The sequence below is a fragment of the Copidosoma floridanum genome, unplaced genomic scaffold (assembly GCF_036245765.1).
Source record: "Copidosoma floridanum isolate Cflo_tuat_1 unplaced genomic scaffold, Cflo_Japanese_pri ptg000019l, whole genome shotgun sequence".
Lineage (NCBI taxonomy): Eukaryota > Metazoa > Arthropoda > Insecta > Hymenoptera > Encyrtidae > Copidosoma > Copidosoma floridanum.
Genome location: NW_028321896.1, coordinates 16,490,819 through 16,517,745, shown reverse-complemented (window position 1 = coordinate 16,517,745; position 26,927 = coordinate 16,490,819). Strand labels below are relative to the sequence as shown.

At 42.1% G+C, this 26,927-nt stretch overlaps 1 protein-coding gene across 3 annotated transcripts; it reads right to left on the bottom strand.

Moving 5' to 3' along the window:
• Window positions 1-238: 238 nt before the first annotated feature.
• ena (ENAH actin regulator enabled) lies at window positions 239-26,529 on the bottom strand. Of its 3 annotated transcripts, XM_014349161.2 has the most exons (9): window positions 11,336-12,047; window positions 8,696-9,017; window positions 7,990-8,159; window positions 7,543-7,619; window positions 6,520-6,766; window positions 5,862-6,123; window positions 5,051-5,239; window positions 4,699-4,969; window positions 239-4,604 (listed from the first exon to the last, which is right to left on the bottom strand). In XM_014349161.2, exons 1-9 carry the CDS (start codon window positions 11,608-11,610, stop codon window positions 4,576-4,578), a joined length of 1,842 nt encoding a protein of 613 aa, XP_014204647.2. In that variant the 5' UTR covers window positions 11,611-12,047; the 3' UTR covers window positions 239-4,575. The 3 variants fall into 3 exon arrangements, with proteins under 3 accessions (XP_014204647.2, XP_014204646.2, XP_014204645.2); XM_014349160.2 differs by lacking the exon at window positions 11,336-12,047 and adding an exon at window positions 25,226-26,529 and having other exon boundaries at window positions 5,862-6,766; XM_014349159.2 differs by having other exon boundaries at window positions 5,862-6,766.
• Window positions 26,530-26,927: the final 398 nt, after the last annotated feature.

The window sequence follows — 26,927 nt, the reverse complement described above, 5'->3', positions numbered from 1 at the left end:
TATCAATGAATATGAATTATCACAAGTGATTTCTTTAAAATTATATTTTCACATCAAGAGTAAATCGACTGGTTCTATTAATGGGCAATCAGGTCAAAATTTAGAAATAAATAGTACTTACTGTTACTCTTTCCATCATTCCGTTTGCACTGCGATACAGTTGTAAATGAATCATATATTTTAAAATCAAGATAATTTCATATTAATTGTAGAAAATGTCAAGGTCATTTAAATACAATTGTTTAAAAGCCAGTTTTTATTGAAAAATTCAAATAACTCCACAAATTATAACTATTTCAAAGGAGAACTGTCACGTTATTACAAATAATACATAAAAATTCAGCATCCTTTTGTTCATTTCGATAAATTACAGACAATAACTTGCGTAGATATACATTTCCGTTTCCGTCTCTCTCGCTCATTTACATATATCGACGATGCATCGTGTAATTGCGCTCTTGGCTTAACCAACTTTCTTTTCCGCTCTTTTTCTTTTGGCCCTATTTCCCTTATTTTTCTTTGTTTTTTAATGAGTAGTGACACACTGTCCACTCGCACGATTCAACTCGTTAATACAAAGTACAATAATTCACAACTAAGCACTGAAACAGGTGCGAGATAAGCAATGCTTCGAACGTGGACTGGAGCTCGAGTGAAAAGCAACGCACGTTTGTACCGACAAAATACTGATTTTACGAAAATTAAGTCGCTTTTTGATTTTGTCATTCGAGGATTCGATTAAAAAGCTCACATTCACATATTTACTACGTTTAATTCAAAACGCATACATTTAAGTAAATGCAATGTCATAAATACATTTTTTCATCATAGACGATGCAATGTTAAAGTTAAAAAAGAAAAATATTTCTCAAGACAATGACGATCATTTTCACAAGTAAATGTTGTTACATTTAAGAAATGCAGCAACAATTTTATCGCGAGCCGTCTCCGTCGTATGACGTTTGAATGAAAGAAAAACTCGGTCTTTGGTAATACTATACTCCACGCTCAGCATAAAACACGCGGTCCACGCCCGAAAGCATCTTGCCCCCATTTATTTAATGCCGACAATACTTTCGTCATAAGAAAGTGCAATTGAATAATTGGAAAATAAACAAAAGAAAGAAAAGAGTAGAAAGAAAAGTAAAATGTTCCTTCCTTTTTTTTTTTCTGCAACATTTATAATACTCGTCGCTTATTAATTTTTATTTTCACTTTTAGGTCCATCGAGAATCGTAGTCCTACTTAAAGTCTATTATAAACCTTACTCACTTCTTTTTGTCTATAATAATTGCTATACTGTATAAATGCAGCTATTTTTAATACTAACTTCTTTCCGGCGTCTGTTTGCTTGCTTTTCTTTCTTTTCTTTTTATCATAATATTACTGTTACTTTATTATTTAATATTTACGTCATTTTTTACTCGTTACCTATGTTTCTTGTTTTGCGTTAATTTTTTGTTTTTATTTTATTTTATTTTTTTATAAAAAAATTCACCAAGATGCAACAAGTTTGACCAATCGTTTTTCGTTTTAACGAATTTTTTTCCCACAAAAATGTATGGTACTTGTTCCATTAACGCTCGTATTTTTATCGTTTCGCGTTGTGCATTTACAGTCAATATTATGAGTTACACAACGACAATATTACTGAAATATGCCATCAAAAAAGTGGGATCCAAAACCACTGGGGAAAAAACTGTGGTCAAACAGCGGCGGCTCGCCGATTACAAATTTACAATTACGTAGTGTGTGTCGGTTTTTTCTTTTTCTTCATCAACTTGTAAATTGTAGAATAAAAAATAAATATATCATATTGGAAGAGCCCATGTAGAATCATATATATTTATATATATTACAAAAAGGACATGTATTTTGCGCATAAAATCGAAAAAACAAATTAAAGTACTTATTCTATACAATAATGATGTTTGTAAAAATTGACGCTAAATGACGATGAATCAATCAATAAATTTATTAATTACTCTATGAAGAAAAAGGATATACAATGTAACTTATTTTAACGCCATTCGTGGACGCCTCATATAAAAAAGAGAATCACCAAGTGATTGACCATTACTCGGAAAGAGATTATCTGGTTCGTGTCACTAATGTACTTTCTCACTGTCTTTTTACTTATTTCGAAGAGAAGCAAAACGATAAGTTCTTACCTCGTGCAAAGGACGCAAAATAAAACACAAAAGCGTTGAAGAAGCGCCTTATTTAATTTATATGATCCATATAAATATATAAAAAGTATAAAAAAGCCGAAAAAAGATTCAACTTTTTCCGTTTCGTTTTTTTTTATTTTAATTTTTTTTCTTTTTTTCTTCATTTCGTCTTACTTCCACTTTTCTCTGCTTCCCCTCTACGAAAATTAAAAGACAATCGTCTGCTTCCTCCTGTCTTTGTTTCGCCCCTTCTCTCTTTCTTTTTCGTGTTCGTTTCATTAAATAACTAAAATTTAATCGTTTAATTACTTTTGAGACGCTTCGCCGATTTCCACCGATGAAACTATACTCGCGTTACACATTTGCTCGTCGTGTCTAGACTAGAAAATTCGCCATCTCGAAATTTCCCCAAAGTAAAAAAAAACTAAGCCGCAAAGTGGAACGTCGTATAATGCGTTGATGTGAATAAAAACAACAGCAGCTTTCGCACTGGACGATTCCACTTAACGACTGTACAGATATTATTAGGGTTGAATTACTTGAAAAAGTGGTCGGTGGAAGCTCGAGAATAAGCGTTCAAGGATGCCGACAACGCAGAAAGTCTCGCGCCTCAATAATCTGGAAAATCTTAGCAAGACAGAATACTTTAATAAGAGTCTCACACATTCTTGTTCCTAATAGAGTTTAAATCCGTTGCTCGCTCGCACGACCAGTTATCTTGTGTTATACTAATTTTTTTTTTCTCTTTCTCTTTAGCCTACCTTTCGTCATCACTCGAGTCGTACAATTCGATTATGCTCAATTTTTTTTTGTTTTTCTTTTTTTCTCTTTAATTTACATCCTACTTTTCCGACAAATATGTAAACTTTTCAGAAATTTTCGTTTTATTTTGTATAAAGTGTAGGCAAACTGATTTTGTTTCGTATAAAAATTTTTTCGTTATCGCGTCGTCAAGTTTAAAGTAACTCGAATAGTTATCGTGTTTCAAAAGTTCTCTTATTTAAAGATGAAGTTTAAAAGTTTAATTACACGCTTGGACTCAAAAAGTGGGTAAAATGCATCAAACACGTGATTTTTCCAAATCATGACGATCACAATACAAAAATGTGTAAACATCTATACAAAAAAAGGCAGTTTATCGATGCGAAAAAAGTTGAAGATTTCTCAAGTTTTTCGCGGAATGTGAACACACTCGTTGACATTGTAATATTTTATAAAGAAAGTAAATTTCAAAATGCGGAATGCCCATAAACGCCACGAGTTTGTTTTATAAAAAAAACGTTAAAAGTCCCTGGACACCTTTATAAGTAGAATAACTGTAATAATGATATAAACGCTTTGTAAACCCGACAATATAGAAACAGCTTTGTAAGGTAAATAAATTGTAAACACATTATCGAATAGGATTATCAATTATTTGCGTAAACTAAAAAGTAAAAAAATCACAAGTTTCATTTATCTTTTATGTGGTTTGTAAAAATCTACTCATGTGTGTCACAAACAACAATACTTCAGATTTTAATAGAAATCAAACAATCCAGAAAGTGATTTATGGACCGCAACTTGTTCCATCAACTGAGTGAGTTTTTATTGCATAGGCAATACGTCATGATAATATTAATGATTGGCAGTGTGTGTTAAATTTTTCGGTTAGTAAAGCATGGCTTCGTCAATAAGTAGGAGAGATTGTCTGTTTTTTTTTTTTATTTTTTATTGTGCGTGTTGCACATTTTTACGTGCCCACTCATTTGATCCAATAAAAAAAAGGTCGCCGAGTCGCTGCAAAATCACAAAAGGTACGAGTCTGTCAAAGCTCCAGAGATTTCATACACGTCCGTGCATGTATAAAAAAACCGTAACACGCTAATTTTTCATCGAAGCAGGTACATTATACAGTTAAAAAATGTACGTAATGAAACAATTACAGTTTGTGCAACAAATAGGAAATTGTTTTTTTTTAATTAAAAAAAAAAAAAAAAATCATCTCATAAACTCGCGTTTACACTTTGACGTACTCGCACGGTAGACGACTTTTTTTTCTTCACCACGTGTCCTCACTTATCCTTAAAATGCAACGAGCCTGCGTCCGTCTTTGTTTATTTTTTATTTTATTATTATTACTTTTTTAAAATTTTACTTCGTGATATATAACATATCAAGCTATATAATAACGTACTTACACACAAATGGCTGATATACATGGATATAACTACACTGTACTCGCGATTGCGTGATAAAAACTTACGTACACACACGCGCGTGCTCGTATTTATGTAGATGGGTTTGAGTAAATGTCGATGATGCTTCGATTGAGCTATCTAGTCAAATCTCTCGTTCGTTCGTCACTATTGTTAGACCACTTCATTTACTTGAATCCAGTCTGTTTTATTTACGCCCTTCACCTTTACCTTCTATTCAGTTCACTTTTTAGAGCTGAAAAAAAAAAAAATAAATAAATAAACAAAACATGTTTCAAGCATTACGTTAACTTTAAAGAAACATTTTTTTATACAGGCAAAATGCTTACCATCAATAATCTCGAGCTTCATTTTTTGGATCTCTTTCCGGACCTCCTTCACGAGTTCCGCTTTGAAAGCGTCCATCTCTTGTGGCGTGATCGACGGGCCTTCGTTGACGCCGTTAACCTTCAGTAGAGTATCTTCGGACGCGGAGCCAAACCTCTTGCGATGAGCTTTCGGTGATTCGGCGCCATTTGAGAATTTATTATTGCTAGCACTATTTGAGATCGAGGAATTACTTTTGTCCCAGGATTTTTTATCCGGTGAACTATCGGGTTCCTAAAAAAAAAACCATTGACAATTTTATCGAATGCTCGCAACGTCAAAAGGATTCAACAAAGGATTAAAAAAACAACTAACCGGTGTTTGGTCGGGCTGCTTCTTTTCAACAGCAGCTCTTCGGCGAGCTAGAGTTTTGGCCATTTCGACCATCATAGCGTTGATGCCGACTCCTTCGCCTCCGTCTCCGCTGCTGCGTCCCAGAGTCCCGTAATTTCCGCTTCCGCTGCTGCTCGTGCTCGATCCACTGTTTTCTACAGCCTGAGATTGCTGTTCATAGAAACAGAATATCATTATTTTTCAATCCACGCAAAAAACATCCAAACTAAATTAGTATTCAGTCGTGATAACATCGAAAGTTATGAAACATGAGTTGATAAGGATACGATGGTTCTCTCATCTAATATTATGAAACGAAAAAAAGAGATCTAGGACTACGAGATGAAGACGAAAAAAATAAGTTATGTGATGTCCTTTTATGCCGTTCGTGGCAAAAAGGTATGAGGCGAATGAAACTTAAAACAGAGTTGTTAGAAACGTTGAATGTTACCTGCAACTTCCAAAAGTGCAAGCTGTGAAAACGCTATGGGAAGATTTATGAAATTTTACACCATTTTCGAGCCAATAATCGGGAGATCAATTCGTTTGGCAACTATAGTACACAAGAGGTGTAAAATCACACAAACTTCCAGAAGTACTGCGATAAAAACACATGAGGCTGAATGTTATAGATTTAAAAGAGAGTAGCATTGTTAAGTATAAGAAAAAGCCTATCGTGTCGATGCAAAAGATCACGTACAACCAGTTTGGATGGATTGCTTATTATGGAGTGACGAAACCCTTGAGAGCAGAGAAAGGAGAGATAAAACCAGCAAAGCTTCAACAAACAAACCTGTTTCTTTCTGAGCTTGGCCTGCAGAGCAGCCGCGAGCGAGTTGACGTCGAGAGCAGGTGGCGGACCATCGTCTTGCGCAACCAGCCTGGCGCTTGGCGCTGGCGGTGGCGGAGGCGGAGGAGGGGCCGACACCTGCTGCTGCGGTGGCTGTTGCTGCTGCAACTGCATGTGCGGCGCCATCGGGGGCGGAGGCGGCGGAGCAGAGACCACCGTCTGCTGGACGAGGCCTTGGTTCAAGCCAGCCGCCGCCGCGGCGACACTGCCAACGGGAGCATAAGCATTAACCACCTCGGGTTGGGTGCTGATGTAGGCCTGATTGATGCTATTCGCCGGCGTGCCGTAGGGGTTGACGATCACGGGACTACCGGCGGCCGAGACGACGGTGGCAGTCTGCGCCAGGGGCTGCTGCGACACGACCGGGCCGTACGGACCCTGGCTGACGTAAGGGCCAGCTGTCGAGGGCAGCGCCGCGTACTGACTGTTCAGGGACGCCCGACTGCCGTACTGATTGTTCGGAGTGTACTGTTGCACCGGGTACACCATCGTCTGGGGACCCTGAGGCTGCTGCTGCTGCTGTGGCTGGCCGCCGGTTGTCCCGTAGATCCCGCCAACCCCCGCTGAGGCTGCCTGCTGGGACTGGGGCGACTGCGCGTACTGTTGTGCGATGGCCCCGGGGAAGTTGATCATCGACGGAGCCGGTGGCGCCGCTGGTGGCTGAGGCGGTGGCACTGGGGGCATCTGCTGCTGCTGCTGCTGTTGAATCACCACTGCCTGCTGACCCGGGGGCGCCGGGGCCGGAGGCGCTGACGAGGTTCTGTGGTGACCCGACTGTTGCTGCTGCTGCTGCTGTTGGCTCATGTTCGACGGGCAACTGGGTGATATTGCGTTGAGACCATTGGGCACTGTGGAATTAATGAGCGTAAAATTAAAATCATTGCGACCAATTGGTCGGATTCGTTGAATCGAAAGCAGACGAATCGAAGGATGCAAAGTAAAAATAACTCGGACTATAAGTAGACAAGAGCAACGACAGGTCGAGGGATATTTTTAATTGTCAAGCGTTGTCAAGCCGAGGAGGAGTAGTAAATAGATGCGCGAGCGAGAGGTCAATTAGAGCGGCTGTGCGACAAGCGATTACGAACCGGATGCTACTGTGGAATGAAACAAAAAATACATCACACCGCGCGTCTGTGTACCAAGCCTCCGTGAACGAAGCGAGACTCGAGTCGATACGACAAAGTGCTGTACTCGAGCCTATCTACAATCGCGGAATAACAAGTGCGCCCTCAGAGAGCCATAATCGGCGAAATCGTTCGTTAAACCCCGTCGAGGGCGCATTCATAAATTTCATCAGTTTTTTTTTTTTTTTTGACGGCTCTGTGTCAATCCTCCGGGTGCTCGCAAACACGCAAAAACATCAAGCTGTAGAACAGTTAACGGCGGATAATTCGTAAAAGAGAGAACCTGCATTGCAGATAGTGTGTGCGCGGTTAGCGCTGTATACACCAGCGTCGAGCTATCAATACTTTTCTGGGTCAGCGTCGTAAAAGTGAAACGGTTCTGTTTTTTTTTTTTTTCTCCTCTTGTGGGCTCGCTCGGTCGAAACGACAAGTAAGTATGTACCTGCACCTTGTGCGAAACGGAAGAGACGCATTACCGATTCTGTGTATACACTAACCTTGGTTTTGTTGTTGCTGCTGCTGGGACGACATCCTGCGCTCCTGAATTATAGCGACGTCCTCCCTCGTCATGGTCCTGCGGAAAGAAGATACATTATCAACTTTTCCTCGCGCGAATCGTCTGGCGATCCGTTGAAATACCGCGAACCGATACCTCGACTCGATCGGATCAATTTCACCAAAGGGAGTCAAATTGAATTTCCGACGACAAAAGAAAAAAAACAACCCCCCCACGCGCTCAGATAAGACATTCAGTTGGAGAGGAAGCTATAATAGCGTTCGGTTCGCACGCGCGCCTTCCAATCGGGCCCCCGAGCCTTGCACACGCGAAACGGCAGCGCCACTTTGTGCTTCCCCGTTAAAATTGTTAATCGCGCATAATACACGAGCGTAAGTGGGTTGGTACATCCCGCGAGCGATAGATGAGATTTCCCCGCGTCGCTCACCTATATCCCATGTCCTCCTCGTACTGTCCGTTCGGCTGTTGCTGGACGATTTGCTGCTGCTGCTGCTGCTGCTGAGGATAGTTCATCGGCGGTTGCTGCTGTGGCTGCTGAGTGGCGGGAGCTTGTTGGCCGATAGTCCGGGGTATCGTCGTGCCATTACCGCTCAGTATCTGATGAAAGAGCCAAAGAGAAACGCGATCGTTAGTCCAACGGTAAATTAAAGTTTCGATTTATACATCCGATCCCCAATGGATAAAGACTCGAAAACCCTACATGTTTTTTTATATTGATTGATGCATTTTTATAGACTGTTGAGACAATTTCATGATAGCGCACTTGGCGTTCCGTAATTAATCTACGATGTAAACTGAAGCATCACGAGCGGTACATGTAAAATGACAAACAGTAGCACGTACTTCAGATTTTGCGAGTATCAAGTGTATATAATACGCGATATAAAAAGCCAGAACAATAAATCCGCGGAAGCACGACGGAGGGGGGACTCAAGTTCGCGTTTTCCGTACAAAGCCTGAAAATAGATCGTCGCCCAATGTTATTTTTAGTCCTCCTCCGAGGGCGTGTTGTTACAATCTCCAATAATGGATATGGTTAAAAGCTCGCCCAAGTGTGCCCTTTACACCACACCGAAATATAATATTCCCTGGGCGATTGAAGTGATGGGGTGCAGTAGGAAATTGGGCCTTACATCGAGAGCCGAGAGCATGGCCTTGGCGAAGGCGTCGGCGTCCTCTTTGCTGGAAAAGTTGAGCCCGTAGACTTGCTTGTTGTCGCGCCATTGGTGGAAATTGGCGGTCGCCTGGTTGTATTTGAGGCCACGCAGTATCGCGCAGTTCATCACTATCTCGTGGTCCTGGAGTTTCCGGCCGACCACTCGGAAGGTGTTGTTCACCTGGTGGTGGTACAACTGGACCTTGGACAAACCCGACGAGCTGCCCGACGGCACCCACTTCTTGTTCACGTCGTCGTAGACCATCACCGAGGCCCGAGCCGACGATATGCTCACTTCACTGAAAATTGTTCATCACAAGTAAGTACATCTTTCCATTCTTATACATGTAAAACAAATAAACGAATCATTTGTAACGTTGTGTGCATAATCTCATGGAAAGCGAGATGCGAGCGCGGGCACGTGAGCGGTACGAGATTCGTATCGAGTTCCATCGGAGAAAGAAGTCTAAACAAATTGATACCCGCACGGGCATCAGAAGAGATATTGCACGCCGAGAAGAATATAATAGACCTGCACTTGAGTGTCAAGTGTTTTTCTTATCTATTTTCATTGAAAAAAAAAAAAAAAAAAAAAAAAAAAAAAAAAAAAAAAAAAACATATCTAACGACGCGCTTTTTTTAGCTGCAAGTTGCCACGAGGATAACGTGTAATTTGATAAAAGTTCTCTTCATCTCATCTCTTTGTGTGTTATACATGTATATGGTATACGTGCCCACCTAGTTACGCAACGCTTCAAACTGCACGTGCACGAGCACTTCGGAAATAATCGCTTTCTCTCATAAATCTTTGATAATTCTCACGCCGCGCGAGCACGATTTTTCTCTCTTCTTTCCACCTTCACGAATATATTGCACTTATTACTTCGCATTTCGTGCTTATATATACATATAAACGTTTGAATCGAAATGATTATGTAAAAGATTTATGTAATAGGCGTCGTTGGACCGAAGCAAAGAGAAAAACACACAAAGCAAGTTTTATAAGCGCGACGTATATGACTGTTGGGGGGGGTGGAAAGTAAAAGTAAAGGTCAGAGTTTTTTCAAGTCGCGGAAGCCCGGCGCGTCGTTAAAGACGTCGTTTTTCCCGTGGCCGCGTGGCGCGATCGATACATTATCCGCGTGCCTACGCACGTGAAAGCCGACTCTCCTCGCGTGTCCTCCCGGTTTATGCAAGTGGATACGCTAAACGCGCGTAGATCGGTTAACATCAGGTTTGCAGGAACGAAGAGTAAAAAAAAAAAAAAAAAGGTGTTACATCGTGGGTGGTTTTTTTTTTTTGTACGCACTCAATGAAGCGTATTATATTTGAATAAACGGCACACATCGTATATGCGTGTAAATTAATTTGTATACAAGCATAAGTACAATGGTGGAAAAAGTACGACAGAGCGATTTATCATCGTGGCTGTTTTACGGAGAAATTGAGGCTTTGTGGATACAAGATCTTTTGTTATCGATATGTAACGAATGATTGAGTAAATCTATATACACATGACGTTTCTGTGAATCAGCACCTGAAAATCCAATCGACGACGACGCTTGTCTAAACCATCTATACTTTCTTTGTTCCTCAAAGTTAATCGGCGCATATCGTACAATTCGGAATTTCCCTTGCATTTTTTTTTTTTTTTTTTGTGAAAGATTAAGATATCCCAATCAAAGCACGTTTCGAAAGATTCTCCCTGACGCTATCAAGTAAAATGAACAGGCTTTTTTTTGTTTGGTAATACCAAATTCCGATAAACCATTACACTCGAAGTTTGGATCTTCAAACAATTATAAATCGATTTGAAGAATCGCTTCTACGATTTATTTTTATCCTCCTATGTTTATTAATACCTAACGAATATGCTGCAGCGTCAATGCCGATGAAGAGTTGAATTACAAGTAAAAATCGCTTGGGCGGTGAAAACAACAACTATATGATCCAAAGCAAAGGTGACGAGTAAACTTGGCCAAACGGCTCCGTTAAAACGAGAGTTTTCAAATGTACGCGTGACACTTTACGTCATCCCAACGACTCCAAAAGTGGCGATGACCCAAAAAAAAAAAGGCACTTACGCTCCACCACCCACGTGTGAGCGCGGTTTCTCCAACACTCACCCGCGGGAAATCGCTTCGTAAACTCTGAAATTATCCTACGGACACGCGTGCATGTATCCTCTCTCTCTCTCTCTCATGAAACGCCGCGAAAAAAACGGAACCAAAGCAAAGAGGCGATTTTCTCTTTTGACGTTCGAGTTTCCACTCGAAAATAACACAGAGGGGGCCTCTGTACACACACGGTATAGGAAGTAAAAACCCAATGAACGCGACCATGTAATTATTAGTTCCGCTTCCTCCAAAAAGCCCGTATTTAATATATACATGTGTACACATGTGTATAATATGTCGTATAAATGTTCACACAACACCCACTCCCCAATTTCTTATAGCTATACAATATACACTCACAAACCGCAGCATCACCTCCCCCGCGCCCCTTGTTACAAAAGTCGCGCGTATAATATACCGTAACTGTAAATCCTCCGTACACCAGCGAGGCCTCGGTGCACATCGGGTCTATTGTACACACTAGCGGTTATTCTTTTTACCATTTCCAATCGTACTGCTTATTGTAAGCGAGCACCGGAGCATCGACGATCTCGTTGCTGTCGGCGGCTTGTCCCGGTCTGCCACCGGGAAACGTCGGCTCGGCGTAGTGAGTCGAGGAGGACGAGGACGACGAGGACGAGGACCTGCGCCCGTCGCGTCCCGGCGGGCACGGCGACTCGATCGGCCGGGTGGCCAACAGCCGCGCTCGCGAGCGCTTCGACTCCTCGACCCCCATTCGCATCGTGTACAGGCCGCTCGAGCTGAACGCGTTCATTGCTCCTATACTCCTAATATTATATTGTCACGGGTACTTGTAAAGATTCACTGCTTATAATGTACACCACTTTTTTTTTTTCTTTTTGATTCACCATGTACACACAAGCACAATAATTGTCGTTGTTGCTCCTCACGGTACAATAGAACTTGACGCACTACTCGATTGCCGATGAGTTGGTCGAGTTAACGACGAAGCACTCGAGCGCGCGCCGATACAGATAAAAGAATGAGTAGTGCATCATACACATACATGACGTTAAGTATTTTTATACACGTCGCAGCACAGTATAGGTACATAAACACCGAGGAAAAATAATGTAACGCAACGGACGTAAGTAACGGAGGAAAAGCAACTGGCCGTCATCGTTTTGGAGTCCGTGTGACTGGTAAGATCGGTAATGGCATGGCAGCGGTGGCAACCGAGGCACGGGAACTCTCGTCGCGGCAGCGCAACATGACTGACTGACTGACTCCTATATAGGTACACCTTATGCCTGGTTGGCCATCGGCTGCACAGAGGCCGGCTGGCGGGCGCTCTCCTTTCCTTCCCCCTCCCGCCCTTCTCTCTCCTTTTATGTGCCTACCCACACGCTCCGCGAGAAGCTCTATATACTGCGGCGCAGGGAGAGATTCAGAGCGAGAGAGGCCAGAGGAGTGAGTGTGTGTGCTGCGGAGCGCGAAAAACGAGAGCAAATTTAATGTAGGATGAAAATATGGGATACGCCGCGGCGGGACCTCGCGAGCTCTCCTGGCTACTGTGCTGCGCTATATAATATACACGCGAAGGACCCGCGACTTCCTCTCTCTCTCTCTCTCTCTCTTATTTTTCCACTTTGCTCCTTTTTCCCGCTGCTACACTTACCGCTCCCGTAGCATACGCTACAAGTACTTCCAACGCTGTATATATACCTTGCATACACTTGTATATAAAGGTATACGATGATGGGAAAGAAGAGAAAGAGAGCGTCGTATAGTACACCTATATAGGTGCAGCACTTGGGTATATACATCTCAGATTCTGTTACTTAGTTCGTTCGTTTCCCATCTCCCTCTCAACTCCACTACTTACGTATGGACTCGCATACCTACCTACCAACTTCGTTGCTCACTCACTCGCGCGATACGTTTCAGCAACTTCCGGTATGCTTCGCACATGTACGTGTGGTCGCGCGTGCGTGAGTCTATTTTTTTTTTTTTTTTTTAAATGACTCCTATTACTGCTAATTCTCCCCGTTTTCTTTTTTTCTCCTTCTTCTTGTCTACGTATCATTTTTTTATCACCCCCACCTCCACCCCTTGTGAGTTTAGCTTACTCACCATCAACGACAGAGAGTTTTGTTTCTCCTATTTTTTTTTTTTTTTTTTTTAAGGATTACATTATTCCCGGTGTGTCCTTTATTTTGTCGTCCGCGGTGCTCCACTCACGTGGGAAGTGAAAGGGGGCTCCCGAGAAATCAATTGTTTCGGTCTGGACTGTTGGTTCGGGTCGCATATATACTTTATACATACAGCGAGTCTGAGCAAACGATGAGAGACATTGTTGTTTTTTTTTTTTTTTTTTTTTTTTTTGCAATGTCGCGTGTACTTTTTTATCGCAAGGGATGTTTTTAGTAGAAGCATAGTTGTCGTGGTCGTTGCTATCGGCCGAGAGAGGAAACGAAAGCGCGTGAGGAGGACGTTATCGCGGGTAGGATACAAATGTGACTAATTTATTGCGTGCTTTTGATCAACTTGTTTTTCAATTCTCCGGACGACGCTGTACCGCTGCATGAATATATTTTTTGTACTCCTCCGACTGCACCGATTAAGTTGACTTTGAATTCCACGGGTGCCTTTTATGTACCATCGATAGAAATGTCATTGTTTTTTTTTATTTTTTTTTATTATTATTACTCATTGTTTCAGAGTGCAGCTTATGAATATGTCATAGAATCGGAATTAAAAATTATAATCGTCGAGTGGCAGTATCGCCTTATTACGAAGAAGTGTCCTGTAGACAAATAAAATTAATTTACGACTCGACTCGTGCCAAGGTAAAATGATGAATTTTCATGCATTCAAAATATAATTTTCACGAGCAAAATTATATATGTCTAACCGTCAAACTGGAATCACGTAACATAAGTACATTATATTCGTAACGCAACAAACGAATTCACACACAAGCTTTGCTCATTGTATATGAAACAGCAAAATTGTATCGCGACGCTTTTGTTATACTCCAATTCCTCGCTTTATACACTCAATTTTTTTTTTTTTGTCGTAAGAGAAACAACTCGACCTCGTTCCCCTCTTTTTTTTCCGATCCATGCATCTATTTATCCCCCGTGTCTATTGCATTCCGACACTCCAAAGCAGATGCAAAAATCAAAGTCACGCCTTCGCGTGTCAAGAGTCGTTGCGCTGCTGCAGCCTATTTCTCCCTTTGACCCCTTGGTTTTTTTTTATCCTCCTCCATTCATCATCGACCACGTACACGAAAAGCTCCGTCGAGTCAAAGAAAACCACGAAAAGGAATGACACAGTTTCAGCTGCACTTTTACAATTTCTCGCGTATATTTCACACTTTGGTTAATTAAAGCTCGCAAAAGAAGAAGAAAAAAAAAAGGCTATCGCGGCATTTTCATCATTCACGCGTAGCTCACTGAAAGGAGGAAAAAAAGGGTCCCCTTTTAAAAAGAGAGAACAGGATTCAGCGGAGTTTGCGCAAGTGCACATACATACATAAGTACGAGAAAGCAAGCGCGGCTCTCGGACAAAAGAAAGATTTTCGTCACTCGCGGTGTGGGCGTAAGACGCAAGGAGGGGAGCTTTTTTTTTTTCTCTCGATCTTACGCGCACACATATATACCTGTTTATTTCGAAAAGCTTGGAAACACAGGGCTGGTAAAAAGTTTATTTCGAAATGGAGGAAGACTGCCGCTGGAGGGAGGAATAAACGTGATTTATAAGAGCCGCGCGAGAGAGAGAGTCAAAGAATAGGGGGCTGCTTCTTACTATCCGTGCGAGTATCGTGTCTGTGAGCGAATAATCAATAATATTGCCACGCGACTTTTAACTTTTGCGCAGCTACGGAAGGAGAGTTCGTTGCGACCGAAAATTATCATTCGTTGCACTGAAAAATGTATCACAGGAGCTAAAAATTACGATGCCTAGGCACGCGTGCCGAAGTTCATTATAGAGAGACAAAATTCATCAGCAGAGCAGCAAAAAAAAATTATAAAATTAATTCCAACAACATCGACGACGACGTTTGCAGCCGTGATGCGGTTGTGTCTATTTTCCGCGAATTTATTTTATTTGCTTCCCACGAAAGCTCGCAACAAGAGATGGACTCTCTGGTGCTCTTCGGCGAGCACACACCACTCCTCGGACACCGACAAATATTATATATATATATGATACACATACTTGTGTAACGATAACGCGAAAGAGCATCGGTATAATAATACATTGTACATACGAGAAGCATCAGCATTTTGGCTTTCTCTTTTTGTCTCCCTTGAAAGAAAGCAAGAACTCTATATACATGCGTCACTCGAGAAAGGGAGAGCCGTTGCATATACGCGTGGTCCTCCTCCTCTTCTGCTGTACCAAGATAGATGAAGCTGCATGATATTATATACACCATCAGCCAAGGTAAGATGTATACAATATATATATATACTCTTTTTCTCGGCTTACGGTAGCAAAGCAGCAGATAGCCGCAAGGCTCTCTCTTTCTCTCTCGTGCTTATTTTCCCTCTTTTAGCGTAAGCTGAAACTCAAGAGCCTCTGCTGCACTATACATACTTATACTACAAGCAAAGAAAGAGAAGAGCGGATTCTATTTAGCTGCACACGCGTGTGAATATTATGTTTACGCGCATGTATAGTTTTTGCGCAGAATAATGATAATAATTATACTGAAAAAAAAAAAAAATATATGCATCATCATAGACTTTGCTACGTATGGGCTGTGGTAAAAACTACACTACAATCATTCCTGGTTCTTTCAAGCATGGAGCTAAGTTGCGCAGTAGAAGTAATGAGTAATTATTGTCAGTACTAAAAAAAAATCATGCCAGAACAGTAGGCAGTACTCGGTCGTCAGCTTGACTATTTGCTCTATAATACGTTCTTACAGTACTTGGAATCATTTTTTTTCTTTTTTTTTTCAGCGCAGCATATAATATATACGCGGAGCAGAGAGAGCAACCACAACGAGGGCTAGACTCGCCTTAATTTTCTTGTTTCTCATAACATGTATCCGCGTGTATACACCTACACATTATACATACGTGTGTGTGCGCGTGTGTGTATACATTGCGCTCTTTATGCTCTGAAAAGTTTGAATGATCGCACGCGCGCAAAAAAAACCACCTGCTCTCTCTGTACGTGCCATATGACTATATAGCTACTGCGTTTTTTTTAATAATGATTATAAGTGTCGAGAATCTCCATCATGTGGACCACGAATCGAGTAAATTCATCTGTAAGTATAATATGAGGTATGTGCCGTAGAAGCACGGCATGATAAGTTCAATTGCAGTGATATGTATTGTTGTACAAGGTACATATACGTGAGCGCCGCCGCTTACTGGTTACTATATTACAGAACGAGAGAGACAATTAGCGCAATGGCAAGTGGTACGTTACGCGTTATGTATGTGTATATACATATAATAGCATTCATGACTCGAAGCAAAGTCTTTCCTGACTGGTTTTCCAGCTGAAATTCTTCATAATTATTACGTGCATATCACATACACGCGCATAATATGTATATATACCTATATGTATATATATATATAGGTATGCGCTTCGAGTCAAGTCATTTGATTTTCCTCCGCTTCTCGATGTGTAATGTAAATATATAATTACGATGCTTCATTGCGGTATAAACTGCGCGCGTCTGGTTTTTTTCACATACTTTGAGCAAACGCACGAGGAGGACACCCACAACATGAGGGAGTATAGTACACAGGTAGTAGGTATATATCGCTATAATATTTTGTACAAGAGTATGCAAATCCGAGCGAATTGCAATTCACATGGAGCGGCACGTGTAGCGTATCCACACACCCAGGAGATATGTTTTTATTCGAGAATACCCAAAACTTTGTAGCAATGATCATTAATCTGTTTTTTTTTTTTTCCTCTAATTAACGAAAATAACGCGGCGAGTTGTTTTTTTTTTTTTTTTTCTTTTATACTTATATTATTTGAGTACCGTAGTTTTAGAGAAAGTGTTTTTTCTCTACACGTGTAATTCATACATTGAAATACATAACCCGCGCGAGAACCCCTTGACACCGCCCAACAGGATCGTTTACCCAAGAATTTGATGAGGAAGCAAGACACACTAATCTGCCCTTACGTATGATGGTATGATCAATATCTATACGGAGTGCCTACATACACCTACGGCTTACGATGTAAGCACCTTCATCTAATTGGAAGCTCAATTTGTAAAATTGAAGCATACAACTAGTGCACCGTATAATTTATATATTAAATTAAAAATATTTTCACTCGCGAGTCTCGTTTGTTGTTGGTTAATGTATTTCTTAATTAATCAATTATATACGGTTGTTTGTGCACCATATAGTTACATTAACGTAATTTCTAGTAGAAAGTTTGGAAAAAATCGTGCTAGTTTGAATTTTCATTTATAAAGCTTTCATATTGGATTTGTCGGGTGGCTGATGATGCTCGTATATTGATGAAAATTTATCGCGTTCAAGTGATGAAGAAAAAAAAGAAAAAAAAAAAAAAAAAAAAAAAAAAAAAAAAAAAAAAATTGTAATAACACCATGCGCATGAACGGCCTTGCGTGACGGTCCGAATGGAAGCACATGCACGCGTGTGATATTCAATAAATGTTTATTGGTACTCTGTATGCATACATTGTTGTGTATGAATGTCTTGCGTAAATATTTATATACATACAACAGTAAGCTTTGGAAACGTTAAAGTAGATTAAAAATAAAAAAATAGCGAATCCAATTTAACTCGGTACAAAAAGGGTCCACTTTGAACTTTTGAAGGCAAAAAAATATCAATTCACTAGAAAGAAAAAAAAAAAAAAAAAAAAAAAATTACTCCGACCGACAAAGTACTTCAGTGGCCAATATTTAAAAAAAGGGTTTAAAAAAAGGCACAGCCCAGAGTTTATTTCTGATGCGCGGTTCGTTGACCGGAACTCGATTGAAGCACTGCAGGAACTGGTACGATAGGCACCGCTTTTTCTTTTACTTTATTTTTTTGGCATACTACTTTTTTCTTCCTCGTATACATCACGTAATCGGATGCCATCAATTATTCTTACCCACAGTACAATTGCTCGGAAACGACATCAAAATAGTGATAATCATCGTAATGGTAATAATAACAAATAATTTAAAAAAAATTGTTGAAGAGCTTCAAAATAACTATTTTCGGCGCGCATCTGCAATCGAATAATCCATCACGAATATTACTTCAGACACCAGTACCCTCGTGGACGATTAAAGTGCCAGCGATCGATACACGTCCCATTGACACAATAAAAGATAAGAGAGAGAGAGAGGAAAAAAAGTAAAGATGAAGACGACACCGATACAATCAGCAAGCAAAGTAAGTAAGTCGATTGGCGTGTATATATATATACCAGGCGCAGTAGTAGAATAATCGATCCTCCGTATCAGATAAAGATTAAGCGTCGTCTCATCGTGTAAGTAAATATATCTAGAGCGAGATGACGAGGTTTATCGAAGAGCACACAGTGCACCATCGGACGATATCGCCGCGCTCTCCTCCCCCTACCCCATCTTCTTCATCATCTCCTCCTCAACAACAACAGGTGCACCTACTGTGCCCACCTTTCGTAATCTATACCTGAAATATATACTTACACATATATCAAACACGTTTTTCCCCGTCAAACACTTGCAACAATAACAAAAAAAACCGCTTTTCGAAGTGGAGGAATAAAAAAACAGCTTCGCTCTTGCCTCCGTGCAAGAGAGGCTGCATCGTATCAATAATATTATTACGTGGTGTACGCGCATTTTTCCACAATTACGCGTTCGACGACGACGACGTATTTGTCTTCGCACACGTGCCAGACATTCGCGTTTACATTTATTACAAACGCGGAAGAAACGGACCAATGTCCTTGGGGTGTATGCACGCGAAAATTAGGAGTATGAGTATACACTTATGTATACGAGGATCAACCCCTGAGTCACCCGATATAAATACACACACACATATATATATATACACATATAAACCGGCTTCCTTCGAAACTTCATCGGAGGCAGATATCCGCGTGACGTGTACGTACTGTATATAACATATACCATAACGACTGGCGTTCAATGGTGTGCTGGACTACGACATACGGATACCGGCGACCGCCTAATTAAATATAGGTGACTCGTGCGAGAGAAGAGCTCGAGTTGCGCACCCTCCTCCCCCTGGATCGCATGCCCGTAATTCATTGGAGGAGGAGGAGGAGGAGAAGGGATACAATATACTGCACGTGCATTATTTGCACGGAAACGACCCTTGGTACATACGTGAGCACGTACAGTGTGTGGTAGTTGTTGTACCTATTATGTGTATATGTATACGTGTGTGCATTTATTGGGGGACGGATTGACTTTCCTCCCCCCCCCCCTCGCCTGCACGGATGGACGTGCCTCGGCTACGTCGTCGTCCTTTTGGGCTCAGCTCTGGTGTTGTCGCTTTGCGCTCCTTGTGGGGTTTAACGTTTCGTTGAAAGCGCGTGCAATGTAGGTTTTGGCACGGTATAAGGGGGACACCTACAATGTACGTGTGTGTGTGTCGCGAAAAAAGGGGAATTCGTGAAATATATTGCGCTGTGACGTTACTGTACCTTTTTTTTTCCCTCTCTCGTTCAAGGGTGAAGCAGCGACTTTGGTGGCTGTGGTATTAGCTGTGTGTATTTCGCTGCTTTTCTCGGAGAGCTGATTTAAATGCATATGCGCGTAGGGGGAGAGGAAGGCAATTGGAAATTCTTTTCTTTTTCATTTCTTTTTTTTTTTTTTTTTTTTTTTTTGAGGGGGGGGATACACATACTAGGCTCGTGAAAAATGACCAGGTGCTGTCTATGGGGGGAGGGTGAAGCCATATGCTGCCGCTCCTCGGAGTATCACGATTTTTCGGAGACAAAAGAGGAGAAGAGCTCCCAAGGACCTTTTTTTTCGATCAAGAGACAATATTCAAGTAAACAGTTGATGGGCTAATTTGTCGAAATGAATAAGAGTGACCGTTTGGATTTGAACAACTGTAGTCGACAATGTGTATAAAATAAATAAAATTCATTTAAAACCTGAAATATACATATACACACGCTGTCTCAGGATATAGGTATACACATAATATACTTTTCCGCACCCACACCCACCCATATATATATATTATATACGCCCACTCGCGTATACATACAAATGAAACCCAATCGATGGAAAATAATTAAATTCAAATCGCTATATGCATACGCGTCGACAAAAAGAGAGCAAGCACGAAAGAGCCTCCCTGGAGTACGTACACTTTACTCTCGAGAGATATACCTGCGCGTATAGTACATACAGCGGAGCAGTTTTATATAAAGTTATAGCAGCATGCATATATATGGATGTGTGCATACCCATAACGCGCATAAAAGTCAAATATAATACATAAAGTTCCCCGCGCTGTAAGGCGGTGGTGTGCGTTTCAATCCACGAGGGGCTGCTATACGCTCTCATCGTGCACACGTATCCTCATTCGCGGCTCTGGCCGAATTTCCGCGGGCAATATGTATACATGTAAGCACGGACCCCCTTTCGCGATGAGACGACCTCGTTTCGCGCCTTTTGTCACGTATACCTGTACCGCACGCCCTCTTTTCCCCTATGTACACGTGTATTTGCATCCTCCTCCCCCACCTGCGCCCAGATAAAACGAAAGTGACACTCCTCCTCGGGAAGGCATCCTTTTACATTATATACGTACATATAATGGACTTTTCAAAACCTCCGTCGTTCCCGATGGACGTGTGGCGTGTGCGCTCTCTTTTTCGACCTCTACGACTGGCTCTGTGAATAGGTAGAAAAAAAAAAAGGCTTCGATATTCGGGTCGCTGGCAGGATATTACACCCGCATTGTTACAACTCGCGCCCCGATCGATTACGGCGATACTACATACATACGTACTTACAGTCAAGGTTTTTCCGGCTCTCCGATTGCATGACGGGTCGTTTTATCGCATGAATTGACGATCGCGTTTTATTCCTTTTTATAAATACATACGTGCGTATAGCTTTTGTCATTCGGATAATGGAAGAAGTTATCATCCGATTGGGGCAACATATCGTTAGCAAAAAACACAACTGATTATATTTCACGAGCAATCGAGTCTTGACAAATGAATTGCGTCGACGATATTGGTGAACAAATTACTTTTTAATTTTTATACGTGACCACGAGATCGGGATATACTCTATGATAATACGATATAACGGGGTTATCTTGTCAAGGAGAAAAAAAAGAGCTCATCACCTGGTCACGACATCATTTCCACCCGACTGACTCCAAAGTCTTGATTATACGGATACACACTATTGCGGACTATATAGTTGTAACATTTCTCGATGGGGTTACCATATTTCAACCTGATCGCTCGACCGTTACATTTTACTCAACGCATTAATTGCCGTTCGAAAAGATGCAGTAGTGCGGAAAACTATAAATTACTTCTCTCTCTCTCTCGGCTGTACAGGTTATTATGTAAACGTATATATCTGTATGTTGATGAGCCAAAGATTTACCTGTATTGAAAAGACATTTTATTTTTCATCAACATCATCATCACAGCTGCTCCGTACGACGAAGCTATAAAGAGCGCCAATGGCCATTAGTCATACGCAGGGAAATCGGGATAGTCCCAGCAGGTGAGCCACGACATCTTACTTTTTTTTTCCCCCGCACGCGTCACAGCATATACTTCCATTACGTCACGAAGCTTTGATTCATTTGCTGCTGTGTATATGAAAAGGCAGCTCTCGAGGGGGCACCCGAAATTCGATCAACGCCACGATTAATAACTCAGGGAGTGCAAGGCGCAAACTGGGGCAAATTAATACATCGCGAGAGAGTCCCTCTCCTCCGCTCGTTCGCGTTTTACGTGCATAATCCAAATCGGCGGCATTTGTATCACGGCCGGAAAAATTGGGTCGCCGGCCAATATTGCGGCTGCAAAAAAATACAGGCTCTTTGTTTTTTTTCTTTATTAAAGGATACAGTTATATATACCATCAGGGAGCGCGAATTGTTTATTTGCCCGTGGTGGCGGTAGGAGCAGAGAAAAGTATTGGGTGTATGTACGAAAAAAAAAGAGCAAAGAGCGATACCGAGAGTGGTATAATGGAGCAGTGGAGTGTGCAGTAAATATACATAGCTCTGGAGAAAATTTCTCGAGTTCGAGGGATAAATGAGAACCTGGGAGGGGGGAGAAGGCCCGTAATGAGTTTTTTTTGTCCGCCTTTGGAAAAAAAAGGAAACACTCGGCGGCTCTTTGCAGATTGCGGGCGCTGGTTTTCCGTTTATATCTGGTGGAGCGAAAATGTGTATTTTTTTTTTTCTGTTTCAAGAAACTTTTCAAACGCTTTTGATGACTGTGAAATTTTACCGATCGTTAACCTTGCCAAGGTACGCTCAGTCCGAGTCATCATCCTCGTTCATCACGATCGTGTGTGCACGCAAAGTTTTTTTGTTTTTTCTTCTACCGATGCCGGTAAAAAAATATGTCTTCCTTGCACTCTACGATTTCTCGAAAATGCGGTAGCATAATGATGTGAAACGCGTGCGTGACGCATTGAAAAAAAGTACACATCGCCAAAGAATTCGCGAGTGTTTGTACATTCATCGAGTCACCGAGAAACCACACGTAAGTACATGTTAACTTGCACAACTCGGTTAAAAAAGTAAGGAGCGGAGAAAACTAAAAATAGACGACAGGAGGATGCTGGACTGTCTTCCTCAACCCCACCTGTGTGTATACACGTTATTTACGCGTCTCTCTGCTTCCCTCACAAAAAAAAAAAAAAAAAAAAAAAAAAAAAAAAAAAAAAAAAAAAAAATTGAGTGCGCGCAATATTATTCACGGCAACGCGTTTACACAGCTTGATGTGGCGTCAAAGTACAACATAAAAATACACTCTACACAGATACACGCCCTGCTGCTGTGTCCCGCACACGCTCGAATAATCGGTATTTTCCGAATAGTCGTAATTATACTTTCAAGTTGAACATTAATTCGCTACGTCGCATATTTTGCTCCGTACTATACAAACATACGGATATTAAATTTAGATTGTGCGCGCTGCACATATTTTTTTATGTAACCTTGTTTGATACTCTCCTCGTATCGTTACGAAAAAAAAACGTTAAAAACGCACAACAGTGCACACACACCAAAATTCCCATCTCTAAACTGTGCAAGTCCAAATACTTGTACCTACTTACTGCTTATAAATCTACTTGAGAGGAAAATTCAAACTCGCGCTCCGAAAACTACAGCTCCGCGCGAGTGCACCCACACCAATGTATGTATTGACGGTATAGTAACGTACTCATGTATTATATTAAACACACACACACACATTCTATCGTATCTGGCCAACGAGTCCAACGACCCGAGCCTGAACGGCGCGTACTTATATGTATATACAAACCCTGCTGCTGCGCTCGTACATACACGTATAGCGCGCTTCGCCAACATCTGACAGATATATGTTTATATAAATAAAAGCAGGAAGAAAGAAAAAAAAAAGGAGCTGCATCCGATGACGATCGCGCAGCATCAGCCTCCTCGCGCGAACTTTGTGAAAAAGACGAGAAAACCCAAAGAGAGGAGAGAGAGAGAGAATAAAGGAGGACGAGCAGCCGGAGTGTGTATATAGCGAGATAGACGCGTGCGATGAGTGTGACCGAGAATAGCCGGTCGACAAAGGGGGAAAAAAAAAAGTGTAACGGGGATGTAGAGAGGAAGAAGGGCATGACCGAGGAGACGAAGAAAAGCTGCTGCACCGATGGCTCCTATATTTCGCATTCAAAACACAAAAGTCGAACGGCTGTCTCCTGCCTGTCAGGAGGGAGGGGATTGTCCCTTTCTCTCGACTTCGAGACTCATATCTGCTAGAGGTGGAAAAAAAGAAACCCGTGGATGAGTAGAGTGCCAGGGGGGGGGGGGAAAGTTGGCAAGGAAGCAAAAAAAAAAAAAAAAAGAGGGTTGGCATTTTAGTGATAATGGACAATCCGCGACGACAACACCGCCCGCCCACCTCTTCCTCCTCGTGTCTCTATGTCAGCGAATCGTAATCGCCGTCGTCGACTCCTTTTTTTCTCCCCCCCCCCTATCCCGTTCGCTAAACTTATGTATATACATACGTATACACTTGTGATTGTTATTATTCGTCCGTGTCCCTGGAGAGTATCGCATTGTGGGGGCGGCTGTTTCTCTCTCTCTCCGGCGGCCCGCATGCAACAATTAAGTGCAAGGAATACCATAAGACCGAAGAACAAGACCACAGCTATGTAGAGCCAGCAGAGAGAAGACAACGACGACGACGACGACGACGACGAAAAGAAGAGAGAGAATGGAGTACAATAGCCGGGAGGGAAACGTACATCCACACTTGGAACAGAAAGAGAGAGCGAGAGATGAGGGTTTAGCGAAGGGACGAAAGAGAGAGAGAGAAAAGGAAAAGTAGGTACATATAATATATATATGTGTGTGTGGAGTATGGTAAAGGTAAAAGGGAAAAAAAGACGTAAGTTTCTATGTGATGGTATAATACAGGGTGGAGAGAGAGAGAGAGTCTCGTGAGCCGCCGCCTCTCCTCCGTGTGCGCATCGCTGCTCGCCTGCTCCTTTTTTTCTCTCCACCACCAGCTGCAGCTCATTGCAGCTTGTTTCCTTGCTCTTGCAATACATATACCTATATGTGTAATATACGTATCCTTTCTTTGTCAATTTCAACATAAACCACGAGGAAGCTTTATTCGCTACCCACCACCTTTTTTTCTTCCATGACGCGGGGGGAGGGGGGAGGGGACACACTGGCGAAAGCGAAAGGACTCGACAGAGAAGCTCTCTCGTCGCAGGATGTCAACGCACTCCTTGCTTTTCCTCTTGCGATTTAGGTTAGGAAGGCCCGAGTGTGTCATTCTCTCGTTTGCACACCCCCTTGCCGATCCCAGCCCAGCCCCCTCTCGACCCCCTCGCGAATCGATCCTGAGGGTACTGATGTAGGTGTGCGTGAAATGTGTGTGTATGTGTGCGCGTTGCCACCCACACCTCTGGCCTTTGTTTATTTACTTCGCGCCGGGGAGCGAAGCTTAAAGCTAAGGGATGAAACTCTGTTGCCACCAGAGTTGGAAAAAAAGGAAAATGAAAGCAGAACCGTACGTTTACTTGCAAGGACGATGTAGAAAGCTCGAGGATCGAGGGCGATTTGACGGGCTGTCGGCGTGTTTGAATTGAGCAATCAAGGTGTACTTATGTGTGTGTGTTTGTACTGTCGTATAGTATTTTGATTGACAAGGTGATATTAAAAGTACAGGTATGTTGTATATACTAACTTCATGCTTGCGGCGATGGACAGCGAGTGCTATGCTCTCAGGGACGTCCTGTTCTTGATGTTGTTGTTGTTGTTGTTGATGCTACTACTGTTGTTACTGCTGGTGGCTGCTGCGGTCGTGGCTGCACGGCAGAATATCTCACCGATCCCATGAAAGCACGCGAGATTCGGACAGGACTTGCGGTAATCGGACATATAACTCGCGTCTCTCACTCGCTTGCGAAATTGTCGTATGTAATGTACACGCGCGCACAGACACACCAACACTGCAGGAGGTTGCACCTTCCTTCGTACTCCAAAAGCTCTTTCTTTTTCTTCCCGACGTCTTCTCCTCGCCACCTTGGCAATTTATACCTGTATACATGCAAGCCGGCTACTATCAAGGACTTGCGATCGCTATCGAGCATCCGCAGCCTATTACTTTGCAAACGTACAGTAAGTAAGTAAGTAGTAGAGTTTTATGTACGCACACACCGCGGCAGGCAATGCTTCCTGTCGGTAGGTAGGCGAATAATATAGATATACATGTGCATTACCTCTTTGAGGCGGCTAAGTCGAGGTCTTCTTGTAATATAGGTAGTGCCACCAGACTACCAGAGGTGTATACTTACATATATATGTATACATATAGGCGTATAGATACACGACGACGACGACGACGACGACGACGATGGTCGAGGCGCGCGCACAGGAATACAAAATATCACATTTATACACAACACACCAAGGGTAGGCAACTATAGCTGCAGGAAAAGTGACGCGCCCGCACCACCATCAGAGTGAAAAATGTTCAAGTCTCTGCTGATGGGTAATATATGCTACGAAACACCCAATACCTCTAACCCAGGTATCAGGTAGGACTTGTAAGTTGTAGGTCGTACTCCTGGTGGCCCCTGCAGCACCACCATCACCGCGGTAGCCTTTCTGATGCCTGCTTATATAGGTATATTTGGTTTACCTACGAGTTATACGCGTAGTGCTGCGCCGCCGCCGCCGCCTGCTTGCTTTTCACCCGTCGCACATCTGCTCCTGTGTGCTGCTATATATATACTACTATGCCGCTGCAGCTTGCTCTTCTCCTCTCCTCTCCTTCTCACGGTTGTTTTACTGATTTGTGTATAGATACGTATATGAATTTGCGCGTGTAAAATTTACACACGCGATAAATTGTTATATTTCACGAAATTGTACCATCGTGTGTCTCTGATATAGGTACACCCACTGGATACTGTACTATATTTATTATACCGGTATACCATTCACATTTAATTTAACACATGCGGTTTGGTGGTATTTAAATATAAGTGGGTGCAGCAGCTTTGTTGACACCGTCTCTCGCACACGACAATCACAACCCAACCCAGCCGCGCTTGTGACTGCACATCCATGAGAGTTTTTTTGTGCTCTCTTTGACCAGCAAAAAAGTGTGTTTACCATGTGAAGGTAAATAAGCGCTCTGTTTAACCTACATGTCAGTGACCCCAAAGTTTTGCTAACAAAATCAACCACTTCAATAAGTGGAACTAAAGTCATGCAGTTCTGATCATTTAGTTGGATGTTAATGATTTTCCAACGCTTATTAATTTATTACTTTTACGTTTCAAATTCATCAGATAATATACCGTCGAGCTGCCGCTCAAACAACCGATAAAGTTGCGCCCTACACATGACGATCGGAAGGGAGCGGGGCAGACGGGGAAATT

Coding starts and splice junctions, on each gene's coding strand:
- ena (XM_014349159.2), bottom strand. CDS start 11,610: ATGAACGCGTTCAGCTCGAGCGGCCTGTACACGATGCGAATGGGGGTC. Junction 7,620..7,989: donor GAGGAGGACATGGGATATAG/GTGAGCGACGCG, acceptor TTCTTTCCGCAG/GACCATGACGAGGGAGGACG. Junction 5,240..5,861: donor CCAAGCTCAGAAAGAAACAG/GTTTGTTTGTTG, acceptor TTCTATGAACAG/CAATCTCAGGCTGTAGAAAA.